The sequence below is a fragment of the Pelophylax lessonae genome (genome assembly GCF_965119305.1).
Source record: "Pelophylax lessonae genome assembly, chromosome: 5".
NCBI classification, from domain to species: Eukaryota; Metazoa; Chordata; class Amphibia; order Anura; family Ranidae; genus Pelophylax; species Pelophylax lessonae.
In genome coordinates this window covers 544085824-544112915 of record NC_138772.1, presented here as the reverse complement: position 1 = coordinate 544112915, position 27092 = coordinate 544085824, and the positions used below count along the sequence as shown (strand labels likewise).

General features: G+C 45.3%; 1 protein-coding gene across 1 annotated transcript in view; it reads left to right on the top strand.

The window, feature by feature from the left end:
• LOC309555398 (microtubule-actin cross-linking factor 1, isoforms 6/7-like) overlaps positions 1-27092 on the top strand; it is a 191160-nt gene that overhangs the window by 119626 nt on the left and 44442 nt on the right. The window contains exons 27-33 of the mRNA XM_082257413.1: positions 3833-3992; positions 8721-8918; positions 14296-14421; positions 14788-14931; positions 19761-19949; positions 26026-26137; positions 26357-26526. Of these exons, the coding sequence (XP_082113539.1) occupies positions 3833-3992; positions 8721-8918; positions 14296-14421; positions 14788-14931; positions 19761-19949; positions 26026-26137; positions 26357-26526 (1099 nt within the window). The remainder of the gene's footprint in view (positions 1-3832; positions 3993-8720; positions 8919-14295; positions 14422-14787; positions 14932-19760; positions 19950-26025; positions 26138-26356; positions 26527-27092) is intronic.

Genomic DNA, 27092 nt, shown 5'->3' with positions numbered 1-27092 from the left:
CAATTTGTTTTCTGCTACCTATGTTTGGTAAAAAAATTCATAATAAGCGTATTTTGATTGGTTTGCGCAAAAGTTATTGCGTTTACTAACTACGGGAAAGATTTTTGTCATTTTTGTTGTTTTTTTTTTTAACGCGTAATGGCGGTGATCTGCGATTTTTTTTTTGCGGTACTGCGACATTGCGGCGGACAGATCGGACCCTTGACTGACATTTTTGACACTTTTGGGGGTACCAGTGACATTACTACAGTAATCAGTGCTATACATATGCAATGTTACTGTAAAAATGACACTGGGAGGGAAGGGGTTAATTTTATTGGAGAGGGAGGGGTTAAGGGGCGTGTTTCTAACTGTCATTGGATGTGGCTAATGGTGTAATAGCACAGATCAACGGTCCTACATAGCAGGACCGAGTGATCTGTGTTTTTACACAGGGGAGAATGACAGGCGGCTTTGTTTACATCAGCCGCCTGCCTTTCTCCCTCTCTGCCCGACGATCGCGAGTCACACGCGCCGGCTTCGTCGGGTACGAGCGGGGGCACGAGCGCGCCACCGGCGGCGCGCGCTCGCCCCCTATTCGCTCCCAGGCTAGTGACGTACCGGTACGTCACTTTGCCTGGGAGGGGCTGACCGCCGCCGTATATAGTCGGGCGGCGGTCGGCAAGTGGTTAAGTCACCAGTTTGAGGACTTGAGACTTAATTGACTAAAATGAATAAAAGACTCGACTTGACTTTGACTTGGTATTCATGACTTGAGACTTGACTTTGACTTGAGACATATGACTCGAAATGACTTTACTTTTTTAAGTTATTAAATATTTGCATTTTCTCAAGATGTGTTAAAGCAAAATGAATGTGCCTGTTATGTTTCTGACACCACAGTCACTTAAAACACCTCAGTGTGTTCTGATTTTTTAGGACACTGGCTGTTTAACAATGGAAATACTTAACATGGTTTTAGTGACTGTGGTGTTGAAACATGACCGGACGAAGGATTTTGAGCTGTTTGGACATTCAAAGTGTTTCTTTAACCACATAACGACTGCCCACCGCAGTTTTACTGCGGCAGGAAGCTGCTCCTGGGCAAAGTGACGTTATATTACGTCGCTCACTCAGGAGACCCTAGGGGGCGAGCGTGCTCATTAGCTGGGGAGCCAGTGCGTGTGACCGACGGCTCCGATGGCCGCAGGCCACTCGCAATCTCTTGCAGCTGAGAGAGAAGGACAGACGGCTGATGTAAACACAGCCGTCTGTCATTCTCCCTGAAGTGATCACAGAGGCTATGTGATCCTATATAGGATCGCATGTCTCTGTGATTACTTCACAAGCTACGCCCCCTGACAGTTAGAATCACGCCCCTAGGGACACATTTAACCCACTGATCACGAGTAATGTTAACCCCTTCCCTGCCAGTGTCATTATTACAGTAACAGTGCATATTTTTAGCACCGATTACTGTAGTAATGTCACTGGTACCCCCAAAAGTGTCAAAGATGTCAGTTAGGGGTCCAATCTGTCCACCGCAATGTCGCAGTCCCGCAAAAATAATCGCAGATCGCCGCCATTACTAGTAAAAAAAAAAAACAATAAAAATGACATAAATCTTTCCCGTAGTTAGTAAACGCAATAACTTTTGTGCAAACCAATCAAAATACGCTTATTGCGATTTTTTTTTTTACCAAAAATATGTAGCAGAAAACAAATTGGCCTAAAATGTTAAAAAATTTAGATTTTTACTTTTTTCTTTTTTTTTTGAGAATTTCATATAAAAGAATGTGAAAAATATTGTAATTTTTTCAAAATTGTCGCTCTTTCTTTGTTTATAGCCCAAAAAATAAAAACCGCACAGGTGATCAAATACCACCAAAAGAAAGCTCTGTTTGTGGGAAAAAAAGGACGTCAATTTCATTTTGGGTACAGCGTCGCACGACCGCGCAATTGTCCGTTAAAATAACGCAGTGCCGAATCGCAAAATAGGGCCTGGTCATTGAGCAGCCAAATCTTGTGGTCCTTAAGTGGTTAATATGCCAAGAAAAAAGCACTAAGCAGTTTTGTTATGTTGAAAATAAAACAAAACCTTTCCTGACCACTGACTTTTAACTGATTTAAAGGTGAAAATTGGGGTAGATCAGTATTTTGACTTGATTTGTGACTTGACCAAAATAAATGACTTGACTTGCTTGACTTCTAGCAGGGACTCGACTTGACTTGCTTGCTTTTCGCAACAGTAACTAAAGCCTCGTACACACGCATCGATTATTGGACGGGAATTTTCGGCCAACGTCCGATCGGCCGATTTTCGGCTTGTTAGTATGATGCTTCCGACAACCGACTCCGACTTTTCGGCCGAAAAAAATCTGGTGTGCAGGCTATAAAATTTTTGTTGGCCGTCAACACAATCGATTTTCCGTCAGTCAGTACAGACTTTGGCAGATAAAAATCTGATGAGCAAGACTGGGCATGCTCAGAGAAGAAAAAACACACGGAAAGTAAACCAACACATGACATCACTACTGAAGTAGATTTTTGTTGGCCGAGAAAATTCGTGTGCAGTCTAGGCACATTCCAACCAACAAAACACCACTCTGGACAAAAGTCGGACGATCGGTCGGCCGATAATCGTTGCGTGTGTACGAGGCTTTACTCCCATGTCTGGCAAGCTTATAAGCCAGATATAGCAGTAAAAAGAGCGGATAGGAGAAAAGGCTGGAAGAAGAAGAATAATAGGTAAGAAAGAAAAAGCAGAGCCCAAGGAGGGTTCCCCCAGGCGCAGAAGGGATCCACCAACTGTCCAGTGAGGCTAGTCGGGCTTCAGGTCCTAAAGCTGAGAAGATTCTCAGTACATGTTCCAGGAGAGCCACGTACGATGACATCATTCCTGGGTACCCATTTCCTGTGCCAGAAGTTATTCCATGAGTTCAGTGCAGGCCATCTCCTCTATCCACTTCACCAGAGTCAGAAAATGGGTCATACGTAAATAGCAGGGGATAACCAACCTGGCGGGTCTCAAACAGTGACGTAGAATACCCCTTTTTATACACTTATAGGAGCCGGGGAGAACTGGGAGAATAACAATCTGTGACATGTTGGGGGGACCAACTGTAACTGCAGTATAAATGCGGAGAACCAGACCCCAAAAGGCATAGATGGGGGGACATTCTTACCAAACGTGCAACAGAGAACCAACACCTGTTTGGCAGTGCCAGCATCGGTCCAGAACCGAAGGGTAAATCTGTTGGAGTTCAGTCAGACACTGATACCCACGGGAAAGCAGTTTAAAATTAGTCTCTTGGGCCTTACAGACCAGCGACAAGCGTTGGGTCAAGGCAAGGCAAAGCAAATCTCCCAGTCTTCGTCTGACAACTGGACAGCAAGGTCAGAGACCCATTTGGTCGTATATTCCGGAAGATCAGGTTCAAGAACTTTGTAGACCGCTGATAGTGGTTGCAGTGGTGGGCGGGCCTGGACAAGCAGAGATTGAAATGGGTCTTGGTCCCTGGCCAGGGACACCAGATCGGGGAGGGGCTTATTGTTTTTTTTTTGTTTTGATGGCCTATATTGTTAGAATTTGTTATGTATTGGTTACAATTTTGGTTGGCACAGAATATTTTATTATTAATCTTCCTCTGTGCATGTTGGGGGTATCTATTTGCATTTCTGTGTCACTCATGTCCCACCTTTCCAATATTCCGGGATGTCATTCTTACAGGTCAGGGTGGCCGGGCTCAGGGGTCTATGATATGATAGTTTTCTGGTCATACTTGATAAAAGTCTGGTTAGCTTTTCCCAAGAGTCAAGATTATAATTTTTTTTTCATTGTTAACCTTTATAGGCAACAGAAGCTGGAGGAGTCGTTGCTGTTTTCCGGAAAGTTTACCGATGCTCTCCAGGCTCTGATGGATTGGCTGTACAGAGCGGAGCCGCAGCTCTCAGAGGAGATACCGCTAGGCGGGGACAGAGATCTGGTCAGCGACCTGCTGGACAAACACAAGGTGAGCTTGTACTAGAAGGGCCGGGGTAAAGATTTTATATGTTTGGGTGACTTTAGTTGCTGTCTATGGACAGAAATTAAATTCCCTCACTAATCCATAATCAATGCTGTGTAGACGTTTTAAAAGACTTCTACTCTCATAGCAGGACATGTTATCTTCAGTATATAGAGTATATAGAATTTCTTTATATATATGTCCAAATGCTCAGGCATGGAATGTTTCATCCACAAATTGTTACATCGTGTAACAATGTAGCTACATTTCCTTGATAAGTATTCATACCCCTTGGAATTTCCCACCATTTGTCATGTTACAACTAGGGATGATCGAACGGTTCGGGTCGACCATCGGTTCGACCCGAACATTGGCTGTTCGAGGTTCGGCCGAATTCCGAACTTTTTGCTGAAAAAGTTCGGAATTCAGCAACCAGAACCGACCAAAATGCAATGGGACAGGAAATGGGATTTAAAAGCCCGTGATTGGACCAGAACCATCAGTAAAAACCAATTGAGGGGGCAGAAGAATGCTAGGAATGTGATTGGAGTGACTAGGGGCTCCATAGGCCAATCATTAGTGAATACGCCCCCCAGTATATAAGATAGCCCCCGCCAAATTCCTAGCATTGTAATACAGGGACATGGAAGAGAGTGGAAGCAGTTCTGTTACTTCTGCTACAAAGTGTCATTTAGTAATTTTTAGTGTGAGGAAAGGGATATCTAGTGTAGTTAGGGTGCTATTTTCCACTTTAGTTAGCTTTAATAATCTAGTTTCTGTAGGGAAAGTGTTAAGTGTAAGGGGACCGTAGTGTAGTGTAGGGTTAACTGACTCTGACTGCTATGGCAGGGTGACAAAACCCTTCCATTTCAGGGTGACTGCTATAGAGAAAAGATTGTTTCTCTTTTGTCACTTACAGAGCAGGGATATGGCTTCTCGCCGGTCAGCCTGCTTTTTGCTGCAGGCGTTCATAGGGCTTTTTTGAGGACAAGTTTGGAGTCAGGCATGACATCTGAACTTCTGTATAGGGGTATATATACACACACATGTATGTATATATACACCTACACATATATAGGTGTGAAAGTAGCAGAACACTATGCTTGCGCTAATGAAATAATTAACACCAATATGTCTCCGCTCCTATCACACCTATATATGTGTATGTGTATGTGTATTAGTCATCACTCCACAAATCTGCCCTTTATGGAGGAGTGAGAAGAAGAAAGCCATTGGTGAAAGAAAGCCATAAGAAGTCCAGTTTGCAGTTTGTGAGAAGGCATGTGGGGGACACAGCAAACATGTGGAAGAAGGAGCTCTGCTCAGATGAGGCCAAAATTCAACTTTTTGGCCTAAAAGCAAAACGCTATGTGTGGGGGAAAACTAACACTGCACATCATCCTGAACACATCATCCCCACCATCAAACATGGTGATGGCAGCATCATGATGTGGGGATGTTTTTCTTTGGCAGGGACAGGGAAGCTGGTCAGAGTTGATGGGAAGTTGGATGAAGCCAAATACAGGGCAATCTTGGAAGAAAACCTGTTATAGTCTGCAAAAGACTGGGGCGGAGGTTCACCTTCCAGCAGGACAACGACTAGATTCTAGAAGCAAATTCATGGGTTAGAATGGCCCAGCCAAAGTCCAGACCTAACAATTGAGAATCTGTGGCAAGACCTAAAAATTGCTGTTCACAGACGCTCTCCATTCAATCTGACAGAGCTTGAGCTATTTTGCAAAGAAGAATGGGCAAAAATGTCCCTCTCTAGATGTGCAAAGCCGGTAGAGACATGCCCAAAAAGACTTGCAGCTGTAATTGCAGGGAAAGGCGGTTCTACAAAGTATTGACTCAGGGGGGTGGATACAAATGCAGCCACACTTTTAACATATTTATTTGTAAAAAAAGTTGAAAACCATTTATCATTTTCCTTCCCCTTCCCAATGATGTGCCACTTTGTGTCGGTCTATCACATAAAATCCCAATAAAATACATTTACATTTTTGGTTGCAACATGACAAAATTTCAAGGGGTATGAATACTTTTTCAAGGCATTATGTATACGTCTTATATGGTCTACTGCAAGGGTTCCCAACCTGTGGTATGAGTACCCATGTGCAGAAGGTCCACAGAGCCACGCTTTCTGCCACTAATTCTAAAGTACTGACTGTCGGCAACTTACCCAGTTCCTGGTGGAGTGATTGGCCCTCCGCCTCTCTGAAGAGCAGATTCTGCCTTCTGTAAAGGGGAAGTGGCTTAGGACATAGACTGTGAGTCCTGAGTCGCACATCAATTGGCCCAACCTACCTTATCTTCAGGGCCACAATTGCTGTCAGTCCATTAGGGTGCCTCCATCAGACGAGACCCGCACCACACTGCAGCATGGATTCCCTCCACAACCTTCTCCATAGAACACTGAAAGCGCTGGGTGTACCATATTGCAGTGGTGTGTCCAGTGTTCCTCTTTGGGCATGTTTGTGGTGTGCCCTATGACACTGGATTCCCTGGATCTGGGGTTTTGGGGCCACTGTAATGGGTCTCTGGGCCATGGAGGGTGGAGAATGAGCAACGGAGGGAGGATCATTCTTACGATTACAATTTCTCTTTCCTGGTGCAAATCCATGGCAGTATACATATGGTAGATGGAACTACTACCAGAAGAATGCTGTCATGAATTGGCACCAGGAAAAAGAAATTACGGTAAGTATTTGATACAATTTCCTGGTTTTCTGTCACCAACATGGCAGCATACATGTGGTAGCTGGAGAAATTAGCACAACTATGCCACCATGAATTGGCACCTGGAAGGCAAAATTGATGGTAAACATTTGATACAATTTTCCTTTTCTTGGTGCCAACATGGCAGCATACATATGAATGTAGCACCATCTACCACATGTAGAGGTATGCTGGCATGGATTGGTACCAGGAAAGGAAAATTACAGTAAGTTTTTGATTAAATATTTACTGTTTTACTGGCGCCAACATGGGAACATCAGCATACATGTGTAGCATATGGAAGAAAAATATATTTCCAATATATTTAGGGAAATTTTTTTAGAAATATATTGAATATGGCCAAAATTGTAGCATTTCAAATATATTTCCAATATATTTAGGGATTTTTTTTTTAGAAATATATTGAATATGGTCAAAATTGTAGCATTTCAAATATATTTCCAATATATTTGGGAAAAATAAAACATTTTTTTTTTTTTAAATATATTTTAAATATATTTTTCTTCCATGTGGGGGCCTCCAAGGTAGGTGCTAGGAAAAAGCATATATGTGGCCCTGCCTGCTTATCAGGGTGGCCTGTTTGTTAGCTAATCTGTCACATGCTTCCAGGTGTGGTCTGTTGAGTCTGGGGAGTCTCTCCACTGTATCCAATGAGGGACCTTGTTGGACAGTGGAGGAACCCTTGCCAATAGCACACCAGGGTTTATGACTGTCCCAGTGGGTGGGGATTGCCCCAATGCACCCTGGGAATAAATCCTGAGGGAGCATGTAACAGAGTGTCTTTTGGCCAGAACATCAGTCCCAGGAGGAGGTGACGGCTGTCTCTCCATCTGCCAGAGAGTGAAGGCGGTCCAGGCAGTCGGCCTAAGGACCGGAGGTTGAGCTGGGCTGCAGAGAATCCAGAGTGTGCTGGCCGAGTGGAGCTGCTTGGCAGAGATCTTCTGGAAAAACAGTGTTGTGAGTACTCAAGATCTGCCCAGGGGTCTGCCTAGGAGAGGGGACCACTCCAGAGAGGTCAAGGGGGATCCAAGAGCCAGCTAACCAGGAGTGTACAGTAAAGGGGGTGCCGAGTTCTATAGCCCTGAAGAGAGGGAAGTAAACGGGGTGCCAGGAAGGGCCCTGAAGTGTCTAGCAATACAGATTGCACTAAAACCAGCTACCTCAGGAAGGAATACCTCAGGGGGCTCTAAGTTTTGTCACAGTCAGAGGTGAAGTCTTAATATTGGCCTAGCTGTGGCCAGCATCAGTGAAGCGTTAACCAGCATCAGCGAAGCATTAACCAGCGCCAAGTAGCTTATTTAATAGAGTCCCTGCCTAATTGTGCATAGTTCAGTTTTTGGAGTATCTCACTCATCCCTTCTCCCATCCAAGTTCTCAAATAAACCCTAAAAACTAAAGAAACTGGACTGGTCCTTGTCTGAGGTGCTCACACTTATAAACCATGTTTAAAGGTTCTACTGTGGCTAGCAGTAACCCAGGGGGATCCACACTCAGCAGCTCCCTTGGGAGTAGTGCTACACATGTAATAGTAGTGCCACCTACCACATGTATGTTGCCATGGATTGGCACCAGTAAAGAGAAATTAGGGTAAGTATTTGATACTGTATTCCGTTTTATATCCCACAAGGGGGGATAATGGATACCAGTCCAGGTCAGGGCTGAGATTCATCATGTGTCGTGAGCAACTGGTCAGGGCTGATCCCCCAGATCTGGGCTCTACACTGTGCACTGGTGGAATCCCTAGTAAAAGATTGGCATTTATTCAGTCCTGTGAATGAAATGAAGGAAGAATGGGAAAATATTTGTGAATCAATGTGTAAAGCAAATGGCTAATAGCTCTCCTAATAATTAGTTGATTTGTTGTATAAGCATGCATGCTGGGCTCACCAGAGAGCTGGTGTTTGAACATTGGTGGTTTGGTAGACACATATGGCACCCTCTTGGGTCTCTTCCATTCTCTGACCATTTAGAAGTTTTCTCTCCTGCATCTTCCAGGCCTTCCAGAAAGAACTGGGAAAGAGAGCCAGCTCCATGAAGACCCTGAAACACTCCGTCCGAGACCTGAGCCGGGGAGGTGGCGGCACAGACTCTCATTGGCTGCAGAGACAGATGGAGGAGCTGGGCCATCGCTGGGACGTGGTGTGTCAGCTCTCCGTCACCAAGCAAGCCAGGCTGGAAGCCTCTCTACAGCAGGTCAGTGTGTCTCCAGGAGATGAGGAGGGATGCTTCGGTTGTCCACAGCAATGTCCCAACATAAGGACTGTCAGTGGCCCTTTTTCTGGTATGAGTGTGCTGGGGGTGGAGGGTTTACGAAACTGTTCAAGAACCCCCTTCCTTCTCAAAGTAGTTGGGTATATAGAAGATCTGCTGGGTGGTGATTGAACATTTTTATTTCACCGTTAACTTTACCGGAATCCGGAATATGATACCTCAAAAATCCATTATTACCCCATTTCCCTTCCTGGTTATATATACACTATATGATACCCCAAAAATCCATTATTACCCCGTTTCCCTTCCTGGTTATATATACACTATATGATACCCCAAAAATCCATTATTACCCCGTTTCCCTTCCTGGTTATATATACAATATATGATACCCCAAAAATCCATTATTACCCCGTTTCCCTTCCTGGTTATATATACACTATATGATACCCCAAAAATCCATTATTAACCCATTTCCCTTCCTGGTTATATATACACTATATGATACCCCAAAAATCCATTATTACCCCGTTTCCCTTCCTGGTTATATATACAATATATGATACCCCAAAAATCCATTATTACCCCATTTCCCTTCCTGGTTATATATACAATATATGATACCCCAAAAATCCATTATTACCCCATTTCCCTTCCTGGTTATATATACAATATATGATACCCCAAAAGTCCATTATTACCCCATTTCCCTTCCTGGTTATATATACAATATATGGTACCCCAAAAGTCCATTATTACCCCATTTCCCTTCCTGGTTATATATACAATATATGATACCCCAAAAATCCATTATTACCCCATTTCCCTTCCTGGCTATATATATATACTATATGATACCCCAAAAATCCAGTATTACCCCATTTCCCTTCCTGGTTATATATACAATATATGATACCCTAAAAATCCATTATTACCCCATTTCCCTTCCTGGTTATATATACACTATATGATACCCCAAAAATCCATTATTAACCCATTTCCCTTCCTGGTTATATATACACTATATGATACCCCAAAAATCCATTATTACCCCATTTCCCTTCCTGGTTATATATACAATATATGATACCCCAAAAATCCATTATTACCCCATTTCCCTTCCTGGTTATATATACAATATATGATACCCTAAAAATCCATTATTACCCCATTTCCCTTCCTGGTTATATATACACTATATGATACCCCAAAAATCCATTATTAACCCATTTCCCTTCCTGGTTATATATACACTATATGATACCCCAAAAATCCATTATTACCCCATTTCCCTTCCTGGTTATATATACAATATATGATACCCCAAAAATCCATTATTACCCCATTTCCCTTCCTGGTTATATATACAATATATGATACCCTAAAAATCCATTATTACACCATTTCCCTTCCTGGTTATATATACAATATATGATACCCCAAAAATCCATTATTACCCCATTTCCCTTCCCTGTCCCCCGTGGACCTGTCTGGGAGGATAGGTCCTCGTTTTTTCCTTTCCCCATATGAGCTTATTCAGTCTGGATGTCGGTACATTTGCATTACTATATACCACAGCCTCATTTTTGTATGTTGCAATTGCAGATAACTTATATTCAAGGTTTATGCATAATAGTAAACGCACAACACAGGAACTCAAAATATAATCTCACAAAAATATCCAGCTGTGCAAGGTCTCCTGAATCACTTTGTAGTGGACAAGTGATTCAGGGGAGTTATAAGGAGAGAGACCACCAGGGGGCAGCGATGATCAAAAACTACAACAGGCTGATTGCTCCTGATTAGATAGATAAATTATAGTTTTCCTTTATTTTGATGCTATATCGTGTGCTTCCTTTATCACTACTACTGACATTATTGCAAATATTTCAGCCTGTGCAATTTAACCATCCTCTTTAGATGGGACGGAGATCTGTTATTTTTTTTATATTTTCTACATTTATATTTTTTGTAATTTTAAAGCTTTTATTTTATTTTTTACGTTATGAACCTCTTCATAGGTCAGTCCATGTAAAGTGTTTTAGAAGAGGTCAGAGCACATTATTATTATTACCATTCTTATTATTTTCTCTAAATATATATATTTGAGGGGCGAGCCTAGATAGAATTAATGGGTTAATAAGTACAAGCATCTGTATTGGAATCAAAATCAAAGGGAAAGATGGAGACTATGTTCCCCAAAACATGGCCTTCAAAAGTGAGGAGAGGGGGACTAAACTTGATTAGGACTTTCTCGGTACCTCAGGTATATTAGACATGTACAAACCAAAAATTATGAAAAAAATACAAAATGTATTAAATACACAGTATGATTGAAAATCACGAAAGACACAAAAAGCACAAAAAGAAACATTAATTTACAAAAATATAAAATTCATATTCATACAAGGCTGAGTTAGACCAAACACTGGTCTGTCCTTGTTGCACATGAAATAGAATGTGCTGAATGCAGGGGAGGACTGGGCCAGGGGGCAGGGGGGAAATTGCCCCCCGGGCTGCTCTGATGCCCCATAAAAAGGCTGCACCGCTTCTGCCACAGACATGCCTAAAGGATTCCTGGTGAAGGGAATTAAAAAGTCCCCACTGCTGACCTACTGAGTGTGGGGTGAAGACAAGGACAGAGCACAGCCCCCTCCCCCCCCCCCCCCGAGTGTCTGAGCAGAGGCCAGTTCCATGCCCCACTGGAGACTCTCCTTATCTGGCCAGCCCAGACTGTGCTTTCCCAGCTCCCCCCAATCAGCCTCTGCTGGCCAGGTTGGGAACCCGGATTAGGCTGGTGAGTAGAGAGTACCTGGAGTGGAGCTTCAGCCTGGAATGGGGGTCAGGAGGAGGCCGGGAAGAGGGAGAGTGGGAGGGGGGCCGAGTCACTGCACCATGGGCCTCGGGTTTGTACTTGCCCCGTGGGCCTAAAGTTGCCAGTCAGCCCCTGGCTGAATCCATTGAATATCTGTTCCTCAACATGTTTCGTGGCAAAGGTCCGCTTCCTCAGGAGGATTATAGTATATACACATTCTAGGGATGTAAAAATATATCCTATAAGCTATATGCAATACAGAATATAAACGATTTAAACAGTAAAATAAAAAGTATGTGAAACAAGAAAAAAAGGGGGGAGGGGAAGGGAGGGATATATTTTGGCTCACCAAAAAAAACGCAACGGACACCCGGACCAGATGACAACTCGGCTACAAAAACTCCCCCCGGCCGACAGGGGGTCTGTAAATAATCAGAAATAAAACTAATATATATATATATATAGACAAAAAATTTAATATAGGAAATATGTGAGGATATAGTAGAAAACAATTAAAAAAAAGAAAGGGGGGAGGGGAATATATATATATATAAATATGTAATCGAGATTGCAAAAAAGGATCAATTTTTTTTTATTTTTTTAACATGAACCATTTAAAGTATAACAAAAGAAAAAAAACATTTCTTTAGTTTTGGATAGAGTGGAGAGGGATTAGAACCACTTTTTATTGTTGTCTGTGTCCCCATTAGGGAGATTCTACCTCTATTTGTCCTGCTTACCATTATCATTGAAAGTGAAAGTAAAAGAAATTCCCAAATGTCGGGTTGTCCCTAGAAAAGTAATAGAGGGGAAAACTTCCAATGGGGACACTAGTTCTGGTGACCAGGAGGTCCCCAATAGATCCCCTTAAATTGCAGGGATTTTTGCTCACTTCCTGTTTTGACAATGGGACAGGAAGTGAAGAGAAATCTCCCCAATGGGGCACAGATGGCAAAAAATAAACCAACAGGGGTTATAACAAATGGCAAAAAATAAACCAACAGGGGTTATAACCAGGGGCGGCCCGTCCATTGGGGGCGTGACTTGCATATGTGTTCATCGCTTCTCGGCCTTTTGGCTAAGATCAAGTGTAGTATCTGTTCTTATCAGTGTTGGAATGGAACCTGAAGGTTAGTATCGGTGGTGGCCGAAGTTAACCGGGGCGCTCTGGGCGTAACTGGAGGACCGGAGTAGGCCAAACCAGAGAAAGCCGGATGGTTCCAATGCCTTCCTGATTTGAATGGGTCCGCCCCTACCAGTTTGAAGGGAGCAAGAGGGCTGGTTCGTCGTGGAGGCCGGTCTGTATTGCTCCTGGATGTAATTGGTGAGGAATTAGGATGGCAGGTTTCCTCCTGGGTTGAATCTGGCCTTGCAAAAGGCTTGTCCCCAGTTGAAGGCAGGCTCACCCTAAGCTGTCCACGTTCCAAACCTCCTGGTAGGTAAGGGCTACACTCGGTCTGGCCATTGGGCCGGGGTAGAAAAAGCCCATAGTGTATGTGCCCCTGGGGTGGCAGCCCAGGGGTGCCTTAATTCTCACTGGTGAGGGGCAGCTCGCCTTGAGTTTTTCGGCACCATGGTCACTGCACCTACGCACACTTTTTTAAGCACCTGCCTCTTGGGCAAGGCCTTTTGGCTTCGACCAGAGGAATTTTTATTCCGGCCGGAAGGCCTGCCTTTGTTTTTCACTTAGGCACTAATTCACCTCTCCACTTCCCCTCCCCCACTTTTTTGTTTGTGTGTGCTTTTTCTTTGTAGTTTGTCACTTTTCTATCACCTTTTTTTCACCTGCACGACTTGTAGGGTGTGGGTCCTCGGGCCCTGCCTTGAGTCTTGGGAGGGGGTGGATATGGCCTTTTGGCTTGGTCTGCCCTCTCTCATGGGGTCTCCCTTCGGGGGAGCCCCACTTAGTACTCGGTGGAGGCTGTTTCGGCAGTCCCCCTGAAGAACGGGGTCAGTCTGGTTTCGGCCAGACAGACCAGACCATGAGTACCTTAAATCCCTGTCAGGAGTCTTGCGCCCCGGGGGATCGAGGTTCGGGTCCTACCTCTTCGGAGGGAAGACCATTTGTTCGCACACCCTGTGCACTTTTTGTGTTCCTCACGTTTGTGTGTGTGCACTTTTTTATGCACCTGGTGAAGTCTTTTGAGTGTGTTTCACACGCTACGGGCTTTAAAAAAAAAATAAAAATTGGGGGCGTCGGGGCGCATTGGTTTGACGCCCCCCCCCGAAATACCAAGCACCAGCCGCCACTGGTTATAACCCTCCCTTACTCTATCCAAAATGAAAAAAAAAAAGTTATGCCTACAGTTCTACTTCAAGGTCGTACTTTCTTTTTACAGATGAAACCCCCAAAGCCAAGGTTGGGACAAGGGGGAAGGGGCAGGAGGGGCAGTGTTGTTATAAGGAGACGAAGGAGGGTGTTGTTTGGCATCTTCGCCCTGGCCACTCAATAACCTTTCCCTGGCATTGCCCAGAGCCATCCAGTAGAGCCTTAGGATGAGCTGTACCCCTGGTTGAGAAAGCATTTGTTATTGTTGTCTGCAGGCGGAGGAGTTCCGTTCGCTGGTGAGCACCTTTCTGGAGGGTCTGGGTGAGTCTGAGCGGACGCTGAGATACGGGGTGATCCCTGAGGAGGAGAATGCCTTGCAGGAGTGTCAGAAGCAGCAGCAGGTGGGTACCGCCAGGGTCACTTACTGCCTCCTTTGAGTACATACATTAATTATTTTTCCTGTGCCCCGGTCTGTAGACCTTCCTGGGCACTCATTCATCATTGCTTTGTACCAGCTTCTGCTCTCCGGCACCTCACCGGCTTAAGGGTGGTCTCATTAGGGAAGACCTATGCTATGTGAAAACAAAAAAAAAGTTAATGTCTCACTGTAGTGGAGACTGCAGAAGTCTTTTAAGGCAAGAAGTATGGTACTGATGCATATCTGTAGCCTCCTGCTTTGAGTCTACCCTGGGGAGGGATTTATCCGGTCCTGGTCTGCCACCCCCCTCACACGTTTCGTCATCTCATAACCCTCATTGCCTTTCCAGGAACTGATGAGTACCCTGCAGTGTCAGCAGATGGCTCTGGAATGTATCATCTTCCTGGGGCAAGAGATCCTGTCCGCGTGCCACCCCGACTCCATCATTACCATCAAATCCTGGCTGAACATCTGCAAGACGCGCTACCAGGAGGTAAGTGGGCCTCTGGGAGCTGATGGAGCCTATGTATGAAAGATGGGGAAATAACCGACTTACCTAAATCCATCACCAGATTTGACCATTGTGTTTTCCTGCACATACAGTAGCTCACAAAAGTGAGTACACCCCACACATTATTGTACATTTTTTATTATATCTTTTCATGTGACAACACTGAAGAAATTACACTTTGCTACAATGTAAAGTAGTGAGCGTACAAGTTGTATAAGAGCCGGTTCACACTACCGCGACCAGAAAGTCGCCCCATGAAGGAGCAACTTTTTAGCGTGACTTTGAAGAGACTCGTTTAGAGACTTGTAAGGAGACTTGTGCACTACTTTGAAGAGACTTAAATGATAGCCAACTTTGTAAGTGGGGAATGCCTGGCTAATCTTTTTCTTCTTCCTGGAAATTCTGAGAGTCGGTTCACACTAGCTCGACTTGTCAGGCAACTGGTCAGCCTGACAAGTCCCGCTCCCTCGCGGTCCATTGACCGCTACAGGACCCTTTCTAATAGGAGCGACACAAGTCTTTCCGACTTGGAAAAAGGGTCCTGTACTACTTCGGGGCGACCTCGGAGCAACTTGCATAGACTTCCATTATGTGAAGTCCCTGCAAGTCGCTCCGAAGTTGTGGTGCATGGTAATGCACAAGTCACCCCCGAAGTAGTAAGGAGTCGTGTCGCCCCAGTGTGAACCGACTCTTATAACAAGTCCCTTGAAAATAGATAAGGATCTGACTTAGAGGCGACTCCCATTGAAGTCTATGTGCACAAGTCGGATAGAGGTAGTCGCCTTGAAGTAGTACAGGAACCTTTTCTGAAGTCGGAGCGACTTCAGTAGTGCATATTAAGACGACTCTCATTCATTTACATTGAATTTGTGATGACAAGCGACTTGGGGCGACTTGAGGGCACACAAGTCGTGTCCCAAGTCGTAGTGTGAACCGGCTCTAACAGTGTAAAATTGCTGTCCCCTCAAAATAACTCAACACACAGCCATTAATGTCTAAACCTCTGGCAACAAAAGTGAGTACACCCCTAAGTGAAAATGTCCAAATTGGGCCCAATTAGCCATTTTCTCTCCCCGGTGTCATGTGACTCCTAAGTGTTACAAGGTCTCAGGTGTGAATGGGGAGCAGGTGTGTTAAATTTGGGGTTATCGCTCTCACTCTCTCATACTGACACTGGAAGTTCTACATGGAACCTCATGAATAGTGGGAAATATATTAGCGTTAATCGCCAATAGTATCCACGCAACGGAATAATAAATTAAAGAATATAATCGACACCCAGAAATTATTAAAGGTGAATAAATTGTGCAATTAAATGTATGTGTGTATGGATAACACACGTACAGTATATAGTAGGTGTAATGTACCTAAATGGGAGCTGCAACAAAACCGTGAAAACGTGGAAATAAAGTAAATATACTGTGAAGTATAAAATGCTGCGCTCACCTAATGATGCACTCTAAAATAATAAATAAGTGAACTAAATACAGCAATATAACAAATGTACAATAATATATATAACAATGTGTAAACACAATAATTGGTGAATAATCCAAGTGGAATGAAATAGTGAATAAAGTCCCATAGACCATCAATCAAAATTGCTCAAGATTGCTAATAACAGAGTCTCTGAGGGATGACTAATCCAAACACACTTGCTCTTCAATCCCTTCACCAAACAGGACCACCCGGTGTGCACAAGTGCTTACCAGAGAGCACAGACCCCTTAATTATAGGGGGGTCAGTGCCAGCAGGATTAATATACAGGAGGATATAGATCCAAATTCCAAAGAATATCTGCACCCGACAGAGACATCCACCTTATATCCACCTGTTTGATCTTTATAGCCAACTCCGTACTCCAGTCCTCAGCCACCTCAACGCTCCTCAGAGTCATATTAAATGACAAAAAGGGCTGACATAGTGAAGTAAGCTTTAACAGGTTTATTGGGATACAAATAGATACACTTACATGGTAGCAGATCAAAACGGGCATTCAATAAGACACAAGCCGTGGACATCAGAGGCAGACGCCGCTTCCGTGTTCCAGTATGTGTGCTGTAACAGATTCCCATTACTTGGACCAAGTATTTCTGTCTTAAAGCGGAGTTCCAGCCATTTACTCACCTGTCCAACGGTCCAGCGATGCGGCCGCCGGAAGCCTCGATCCTCTCCCTCGGCGCCGGCATCACTGCTGTGGGCACCCGGCTGTTACAGTTTGCGGCTTCACAGCCGGGTACCCACTGCGCATGCGCGAGTCGCGCTGCGCGCCGTGATTGGCCGGCAATCTTCTGGGACCTCTGACGTGTCCCAGAAAATTGCAGGGAGGGAGGGGGAGAGGAGAACTTCCGCTCAGGGCGCCGCGGCGCTCCGAGCGGAAGTGGGAGCGGGTACCTGTCAAAACTAGGTACCCGCTCCCCCCCCCAAAAAAATGACATGCCAAATGTGGCATGTCGGGGGGTCAGGACTCCCTAAAGCGGAAGTTCCACTTTTGGGTGGAACTCCGCTTTAAGTGATGCAGTGACCTGGCCCCTCAATTCCCCCCCAAACATCAGCCTCCAGCTTGATGAAGGGTAAAACAAATGACACTTTATTCACCAACTCACTTTCAATATATATCCAGTAATTAACATACCTGGCCATCTGGACAGACACAGGTGAATGACATTGCAACATTATCATAATTAATTCAACAAACCACAAGCCCAAAACATAGCCGAATACACATTCCTAGAAGTGTGAACACACTTCACCTCTAAACAGATGAAAGCAGAAGACCTAGGCTCTCAGACTGCATGTCTTCGCTTTCAAAACACCTTACTATAAATGTCAATACACATCCCCCAGTATACCAAAACTGAGTCTTATGTCATTAGCATCTGTTTAGGCCCCGTTCACATAGGGGCGATCCGACTTCGGGTGGCGACCTCCGAGGTTGCGGTGCGAGCAGCGCGCCACGACCTCGGAGCGCCCCCCACGGACTTCATAACATTGAAGTCTATGGCGGTCGCCTCCGGGTCGCCCCAAAGAAGCTCCGGACCCTTTTTCTAAGTCGGAGCGACTTGTGTCGCTCCTATTAGAACGGGTCCGCAGCTTCCCTATGGAAGGCGACCTACGGCGACCTGTGAGGCGACCAGGTCGCCTCACAGGTCGCCTCAGTGTGAACGGGGGCTTAGTCTCTCATGGTGTGAAGTCCTTTTGCAGCTTAGGCCCAAAGTCTGTGTCGCTTGGGGTGACAGGGACTTGAATTCAAAGTAACAGTACTCCAAGGCTCCCCCAGCATACACCCCCAACCAGAGCCGCGCTCCCCTACAAGCCAGGGCCATAGTCCGTGGGCAGGAGGCTGGCCTCCACACTCCTTCAGTAACCCGGGATGATCGTCCCAGCAAATGGGTGTTCGTCACACGTGCCACCTGGTCCCGGAAGTGACGTAGTTGCGTGATTGCGCTCAAAACATCCCAACGCGTTTCGTCAGCACGTAGGCTGCCGTCATCAAGGGTCAATTACGCAACTACATCACTTCCGGGACCAGGTGGCACACATACTGGAACGCGGAAGCGGCGTCTGCCTCTGATGTCCACGGCTTCAGTCCACGGATTGAATGCCCGTTTTGATCTGCTACCATGTAAGTGTATCTATTTGTATCCCAATAAACCTGTTAAAGCTTACTTCACTATGTCAGCCCTTTTTGTCATTTAATATCACTCTGAGGAGCGTTGAGGTGGCTGAGGAGTACGGAGTTGGCTATAAAGATGAATCAGATGGATACAAGGTGGATGTCTCTGTCGGGTGCAGATATTCTATGAAATTTGCGGACTAGGACTAATGGGATTAAAAAAGGTCCCAATGTCAGCGGGAAAAGCAATGCCCCATCTTTAATGTCAGTGGCTGGGATTGGGCATCATCATTGGTGTCATAGGGGGAAATTATGCCCCATCGTTGGTGTCATTGGGAGGGATTTTGCCCCATTATTGATGCCAGTGGGAGAAATTGTGCCCCTTTATTGGGGGTCAGTGGGGGGTTTCTGCCCCATTGTTGGTATCAGTAGATGATATAATGCCCCAAGGGCTGGATAAAGGCAAGCAAAGGGCCACATCTGGCCCCTGGGCTGCAGTTTAGGGACTCCTGTGCTATAGCTATCACCTTTGCTCCTCCCCTGGAACTACATACAAGTTTATGTAGAGAGCTCAGGGGAGGAGCAAAGGAGCTGTGCCAGCACAGAGTGTAATAAGACACTCCTAGAAGAGAAGAGGAGCTATGTTAGGAAATTAATTCTTCCTGGAGTAGTAAACTTTTTTAGGAAGTCCAAAGGAACATTGCATGTAAATACATATACATTCACTCTTTTTTGTTCTGTTTTGCATAATCCTGTGCAACTGGAAACTTGGGGCTGGTGCAGTGTAGTCACATAATATCCCATAGACCATGGGTCTCCAAATTATGGCCCTCCAGTTGTTCAGGAACTACAATTCCCATCAAGCCTAGTCATGTCTGTGAATGCCAGAGTTTTACAATGCCTCATGGGATGTGTAGTTCCTGAACAGCTGGAGGGCCGTAGTTTGAAGATCCCTGCCATAGACTATAGAGCTGCCAACCCATCATGGCCACCACCTCCGTATTACCCATAATTTCCAGAAAGCATAAGGTTGGTGGTCTTATGGCTGTACCAGAGGGGAAACCATAGTCACCAGCAGTCTATTTTCCTAATATCTCACATTTACTACTGATGCTATGAGTCTCCACCATCTTTCAGAGATCCTCCAGTCTCTGGATGTCACACTGACAGCTGACGATTGTCTGTGGCCTTGCAGGTGGTGTCCTGGGCGAAGCAGCAGGGAGGACGTATCCAGGCTCAGATTCAGTCCTTGGCGGCAGAACGTGAGGAGGTCGCTCGGCTCATGGACTGGATAACGGCTGCAGAGGAAGCGTTGAGTTTACGGGATCAGGAGCCCCTGCCAGAAGACATGGATGCCTTGGGCGAGATCATCTCACAACACTCGGTAATATTCCTCTCTGTAATATAAACATGACAGTTGTCCATCTTACATCTCATATCAGAGGACTTAAAGGCCCGTACACACGTACCGATTGTCGGCCATAAATATTCGGCCAACGTCCGATCGGCCGATTGTCGGCTTGTTAGTATGATGCTTCCGACAACCGACTGCAACTTTTCGGCCGAACAAAATCTGGTGTGCATGCTATAAAATTTTTGTTGTCCAACACCAGAACGGCCGATTGTTCGCCAGTCAGTACAGATTTCGGCCGACAAAAGCCAGATGAGCAAGACTGGGCATGCTCAGAGAAGAAAAAACACACGGAAAGCAGCACATGACATCACTTCTGAAGTTGGTTGTTGTTGGCCCACAAAATTCGTGTGCAGTCTTGAGCACTTTTCAACCAACACGACAGCACTGGACAAAAGACGGCCGATCGTTCGGCTGACAATCGGTGCGTGTGTACGAGGCTTTTATCACACATCACAGGACAAATGTCCATCCTACATCTCACATCACAGGACAACTGTCCATCCTACATCTCACATCCCAGGACAACTGTCCATCCTACATCTCACATCCCAGGACAACTGTCCATCCTGCATCTCACATCACAGGACAACTGTCCATCCTGCATCTCACATCACAGGACAACTGTCCATCCTACATCTCACATCACAGGACAACTGTCCATCCTACATCTCACATCCCAGGACAACTGTCCATCCTACATCTCACATCCCAGGACAACTGTCCCTCCTATATCTCACATCACAGGACAACTGTCCATCCTGCATCTCACATCTCAGGACATCTGTCTATCCTACATCACAGGACAACTGTCTATCCTACATCTCACATCGCAGGTCAACTGTCCATCCTACATCGCACATCACAGGACAACTGTCCATCCTACATCTCACATCACAGGACAACTGTCCATCCTACTTCTCACATCACGGGACAACTGTCCATCCTACATCTCACATAACAGGACAACTGTCCATCCTACATCTCACATCACAGGACAACTGTCCATCCTACATCTCACATCATAGGTCAACTGTCCATCCTACATCTAATAATTACAGGTCAACTGTCCAGGCTTCATCTCACAAAACACGGCAACTGTCCATCCTACATCTAAAGCCCCGTACACACACGCAGATCGTCGTCATACAAACGTCGGCGGACGAAAGATCTGCCGATTGTATGCGTGTTAGTATGGTGCCTCCGACAGATGTCTGCACACAATCCGCGGACAAGAGTCTTTCTTGCAAACATGAAAATTTTGGTCTGCAGACACCAGAACGGACGATTGTTCGCCTGTCAGTACAGAAATCAGCCGACAGACCGCAGATTTGCAAGACTGGGCATGCTCAGAAAATAAAAAACACAGGGAAAGTTAACCATTACATGACATCACTTCTGCAGTCAGCTGAAGTCTGCGGACAAAATTCTTGTGCTGTCCTTGTGCTGTCTTTGCACTTTTCAACAGACACCGACATCCCGGGGAGAAAAGACGAACATTTGTATGCCGACGATCTGCGTGTGTACGGGGCTTAATAATTACAGGTCAACCATCCATCCTATATCTCACATCACAGGACAACTGTCCATCCTACATCTCACATCACAGGACAACTGTCCATCCTACATCTCACATCACAGGACAACTGTCCATCCTACATCTCATATAACAGGACAACTGTCCATCCTACATCTCACATCACAGGACAACTGTCCATCCTACATCTCACATAACAGGACAACTGTCCATCCTACATCTCACATCATAGGTCAACTGTCCATCCTACATCTAATAATTACAGGTCAACTGTCCAGGCTTCATCTCACAAAACACGGCAACTGTCCATCCTACATCTAATAATTACAGGTCAACTGCCCATCTTATATCTCACATCACAGGACAACTGTCCATCCTACATCTCACATCCCAGGACAACTGTCCATCCTACATCACAGGACAACTGTCCATCCTACATCTCACATCACAGGACAACTGTCCATCCTGCATCTCACATCACAGGACAACTGTCCATCCTACATCTCACATAACAGGACAACTGTCCATCCTACATCTCACATCACAGGACAACTGTCCATCCTACATCTCACATCATAAGTCAACTGTCCATCCTACATCTAATAATTACAGGTCAACTGTCCAGGCTTCATCTCACAAAACACGGCAACTGTCCATCCTACATCTAATAATTACAGGTCAACCGCCCATCTTATATCTCACATCTCAGGTCAACCATCCATCCTATATCTCACATCACAGGACAACTGTCCATCCTACATCTCACATCCCAGGACAACTGTCCATCCTACATCACAGGACAACTGTCCATCCTACATCTCACATCACAGGACAACTGTCCATCCTGCATCTCACATCACAGGACAACTGTCCATCCTACATCACAGGACAACTGTCCATCCTACATCTCACATCACAGGACAACTCTCCATCCTACATCTCACATCACAGGACAACTGTCCATCCTACATCTCACATCACAGGACAACTGTCCATCCTACATCTCGCATCACAGGACAACTGTCCATCCTATATCTCACATCACAGGACAACTGTCCATCCTACATCTCACATCCCAGGACAACTGTTCATCCTACATCACAGGACAACTGTCCATCCTACATCTCACATCACAGGACAACTGTCCATCCTACATCTCACATCACAGGACAACTGTCCATCCTGCATCTCACATCACAGGACAACTGTCCATCCTACATCAGAGGACATATGTCCATCCTGCATCTCACATCCCAGGACAACTGTTCATCCTACATCTCACATCCCAGGACAACTGTTCATCCTACATCACAGGACAACTGTCCATCCTACATCTCACATCACAGGACAACTGTCCATCCTACATCTCACATCACAGGACAACTGTCCATCCTACATCTCACATCACAGGACAACTGTCTATCCTGCATCTCACATCACAGGACAACTGTCCATCCTACATCAGAGGACAACTGTCCATCCTACATCTCACATCACAGGACAACTGTCTATCCTACATCTCACATCACAGGACAACTGTCCATCCTACATCTCACATCTCAGGTCAACCATCCATCCTATTTCTCACATCACAGGACAACTGTCCATCCTATTTCTCACATCACAGGACAACTGTGCATCCTACATCTCACATCCCAGGACAACTGTCCATCCTACATCACAGGACAACTGTCCATCCTACATCTCACATCACAGGACAACTGTCCATCCTACATCTCACATCACAGGACAACTGTCCATCCTACATCTCACATCACAGGACAACTGTCCACCCTACATCTCACATCACAGGACAACTGTCCATCCTACATCTCACATCCCAGGACAACTGTCCATCCTACATCACAGGACAACTGTCCATCCTACATCTCACATCACAGGACAACTGTCCATCCTACATCTCACATCCCAGGACAACTGTCCATCCTACATCACAGGACAACTGTCCATCCTACATCTCACATCACAGGACAACTGTCCATCCTACATCTCACATCACAGGACAACTGTCCATCCTGCATCTCACATCACAGGACAACTGTCCATCCTACATCTCACATCCCAGGACAACTGTCCATCCTACATCACAGGACAACTGTCCATCCTGCATCTCACATCACAGGACAACTGTCCATCCTGCATCTCACATCACAGGACAACTGTCCATCCTACATCAGAGGACAACTGTCCATCCTACATCTCACATCACAGGACAACTGTCCATCCTACATCTCACATCACAGGACAACTGTCTATCCTACATCTCACATCACAGGACAACTCTCCATCCTACAGCTCACATCTCAGGTCAACTGTCCATCCTATTTCTCACATCACAGGACAACTGTCCATCCTACATCTCACATCCCAGGAAAACTGTCCATCCTACATCACAGGACAACTGTCCATCCTACATCTCACATCACAGGACAACTGTCCATCCTACATCTCACATCACAGGACAACTGTCCATCCTGCATCTTACATCACAGGACAACTGTCCATCCTACATCTCACATCCCAGGACAACTGTCCATCCTACATCACAGGACAACTGTCCATCCTGCATCTCACATCACAGGACAACTGTCCATCCTGCATCTCACATCACAGGACAACTGTCCATCCTACATCAGAGGACAACTGTCCATCCTGCATCTCACATCACAGGACAACTGTCCATCCTGCATCTCACATCACAGGACAACTGTCCATCCTACATCTCACATCCCAGGACAACTGTCCATCCTACATCACAGGACAACTGTCCATCCTGCATCTCACATCACAGGACAACTGTCCATCCTGCATCTCACATCACAGGACAACTGTCCATCCTACATCAGAGGACAACTGTCCATCCTGCATCTCACATCACAGGACAACTGTCCATCCTACATCTCACATCACAGGACAACTGTCTATCCTACATCTCACATCACAGGACAACTCTCCATCCTACAGCTCACATCTCAGGTCAACCATCCATCCTATTTCTCACATCACAGGACAACTGTCCATCCTACATCTCACATCCCAGGAAAACTGTCCATCCTACATCACAGGACAACTGTCCATCCTACATCTCACATCACAGGACAACTGTCCATCCTACATCTCACATCACAGGACAACTGTCCATCCTACATCTCACATCCAGAGATGTATAGTAACTAAGTATAACTACTTCACTACAGTACTTAAGTACCGAAAGGCGGTATCTGTACTTTCCTAGAGTAGAATTTTTTTCTCCTACTTCCACTTTTACTTCACTACATTTTTTCGATGATTTCAATACTTCTACTCCGATATTTTTTTTTGTGCTGCATAGTTACTCGTTACTATTATAAAAATGACCACTGCCAGAACAGTAGATGGCAGATTTCATGAAGCTCAAAAAAATGTGTATAATGTCATGTGTACTTTTGACTTTTGACTTCTTTCTTTAATAACTACGTAACACAGTACTTGTACTTTTACTTTCAGTACTTGAGTAACACAATTTGTAAAAAAAACTTTCAATACTTAAGTACAAAAAATGTTGAATACTTTAGTACTTCTACTCAAGTCACTTTTTGATCGAGCACTTGTACTTTTACTCAAGTATGGGTTTCGAGTACTTTATACAACTCTGCTCACATCACAGGACAACTGTCCATCCTACATCTCACATCACAGGACAACTGTCCATCCTACATCTCACATCACAGGACAACTGTCTATCCTGCATCTCACATCACAGGACAACTGTCCATCCTACATCTCACATCACAGGACAACTGTCCATCCTACATCTCACATCACAGGACAACTGTCTATCCTGCATCTCACATCACAGGTCAACTGTCCATCTTACATCTCACATCACAGGACAACTGTCTATCCTACATCTCACATCACAGGTCAACCATCCATCCTACATCTCACATCACAGGTCAACCGTCCATCCTACTTTACACATCACAGGACAACCGTCTATCCTACATCTCACATCACAGGACAACTGTCCATCCTACATCTCACATCACAGAACAACTGTCCATCCTATATCTCACATCACAGGACATCTGTCCATCCTACATCTCACATCACAGGACAACTGTCCATCCTACATCTCACATCACAGGACATCTGTTTATCCTACATCTCACATCACAGGACAACTGTCCATCCTACCTCTCACATTATAGGACAACTGTCCATCCTACATCTCACAACACGGGACAACTGTCCATCCTATATCTAATAATTACAGGTCAACCGCCCATCCTATATCTGACATCACAGGTCAATCATCCATCCTACATCTCACATCACAGGTCAATCATCCATCCTACATTTCACATAATGGGACCATGAACCATCTGTTCTGTCACTTTTTTGATCATATTTTCACTGTCACTTTTTATCTTGTTTTATGGATACTCATGTCTTTTCTCGGACAGGTATGTAAGCAATAACACTGAAATGTATCCACCTGTCTCACTCTAGGTGTTTATGGAGGAACTGAGCCGGAAGGAGCCTGAGGTGGAGAAAGTCACCAAGAACTGCAAGCGTAAAGTGACTGATACACGAGCAACCAGTACACGCAAGACCATTACCAGTGAGTGACCGAATCAAATAAACAATGCATGCCACCTACACTAACCAGAGAGATTTTCCTTGCATATTATCTTGCTCCTCATCTCTCCGCCCTATTGTAGGATAGTTGGCTTGTTATTTTCGGGTTTTTCTGGTATCCGTCCACATTCTGGGCCACTTTTATCATGCAGTTTTGCTCTCTGTCCAGAAGTTCGGATGTAATTACTGTTTGTTGTTTCAGAAAGACAAAACTCGGTGAAATCGCCCCAGACTGGCCCCTCCATTCCTCTCCTGGACCTCGCCCCCCAAACCCCACACATGGCACAGCTCCTCAACCGCTGGCAGCAGCTCTGGCTCCTCGCCTTGGACCGCCAGTGCCGCCTTCAGAATGCCCAACAGCGGCTTCACGAGGTTAGTGCGTCACCTCAATATCTGCACACCCAGGGCAGTGATAAGACTCCAAAAAGGTTTGAGGTGCAGTTTGGTTATTTTAGAAGTGCAAAGTATATCATCTATTGAATCACCAGAGAAAGTGGAAACATTGCTATAAGAAGGTGACAGAATTTTTTTATTGTATGTCAAGCCAAAACTTTTTTTTACAGTTCTGGATAGTTCAAGGAAGGATTTGACCACCTGCCAGATTCTCACTGCTATCAGGGCCAGATTAACGTAGGGGCTATTGGAGCTGCAGCCCAATAGGCCCAGTAGGGGCAGACTGACTATTCGGCTCATGGCCAGTAGAGGGCCACATGAGATGTTCCTGGCATCTCCTGGAGCAGGGGAAATATGACAGTGGGGGGGTTTATTTGTGCGTGGTGGGGGCAATTACAAGCACCAATCACCCTCTTTGACTCTCCATGCAGCATCTGAAAGCTGCTTCTCCTCTCCCTCCTGTGGCTTTCAGCTGCTTCCTTTGTGAGCCATAGAGGTAGATCAGTTTTTATAATTGTCCCCCCCCCCCCCCCGCTGCCCCATTC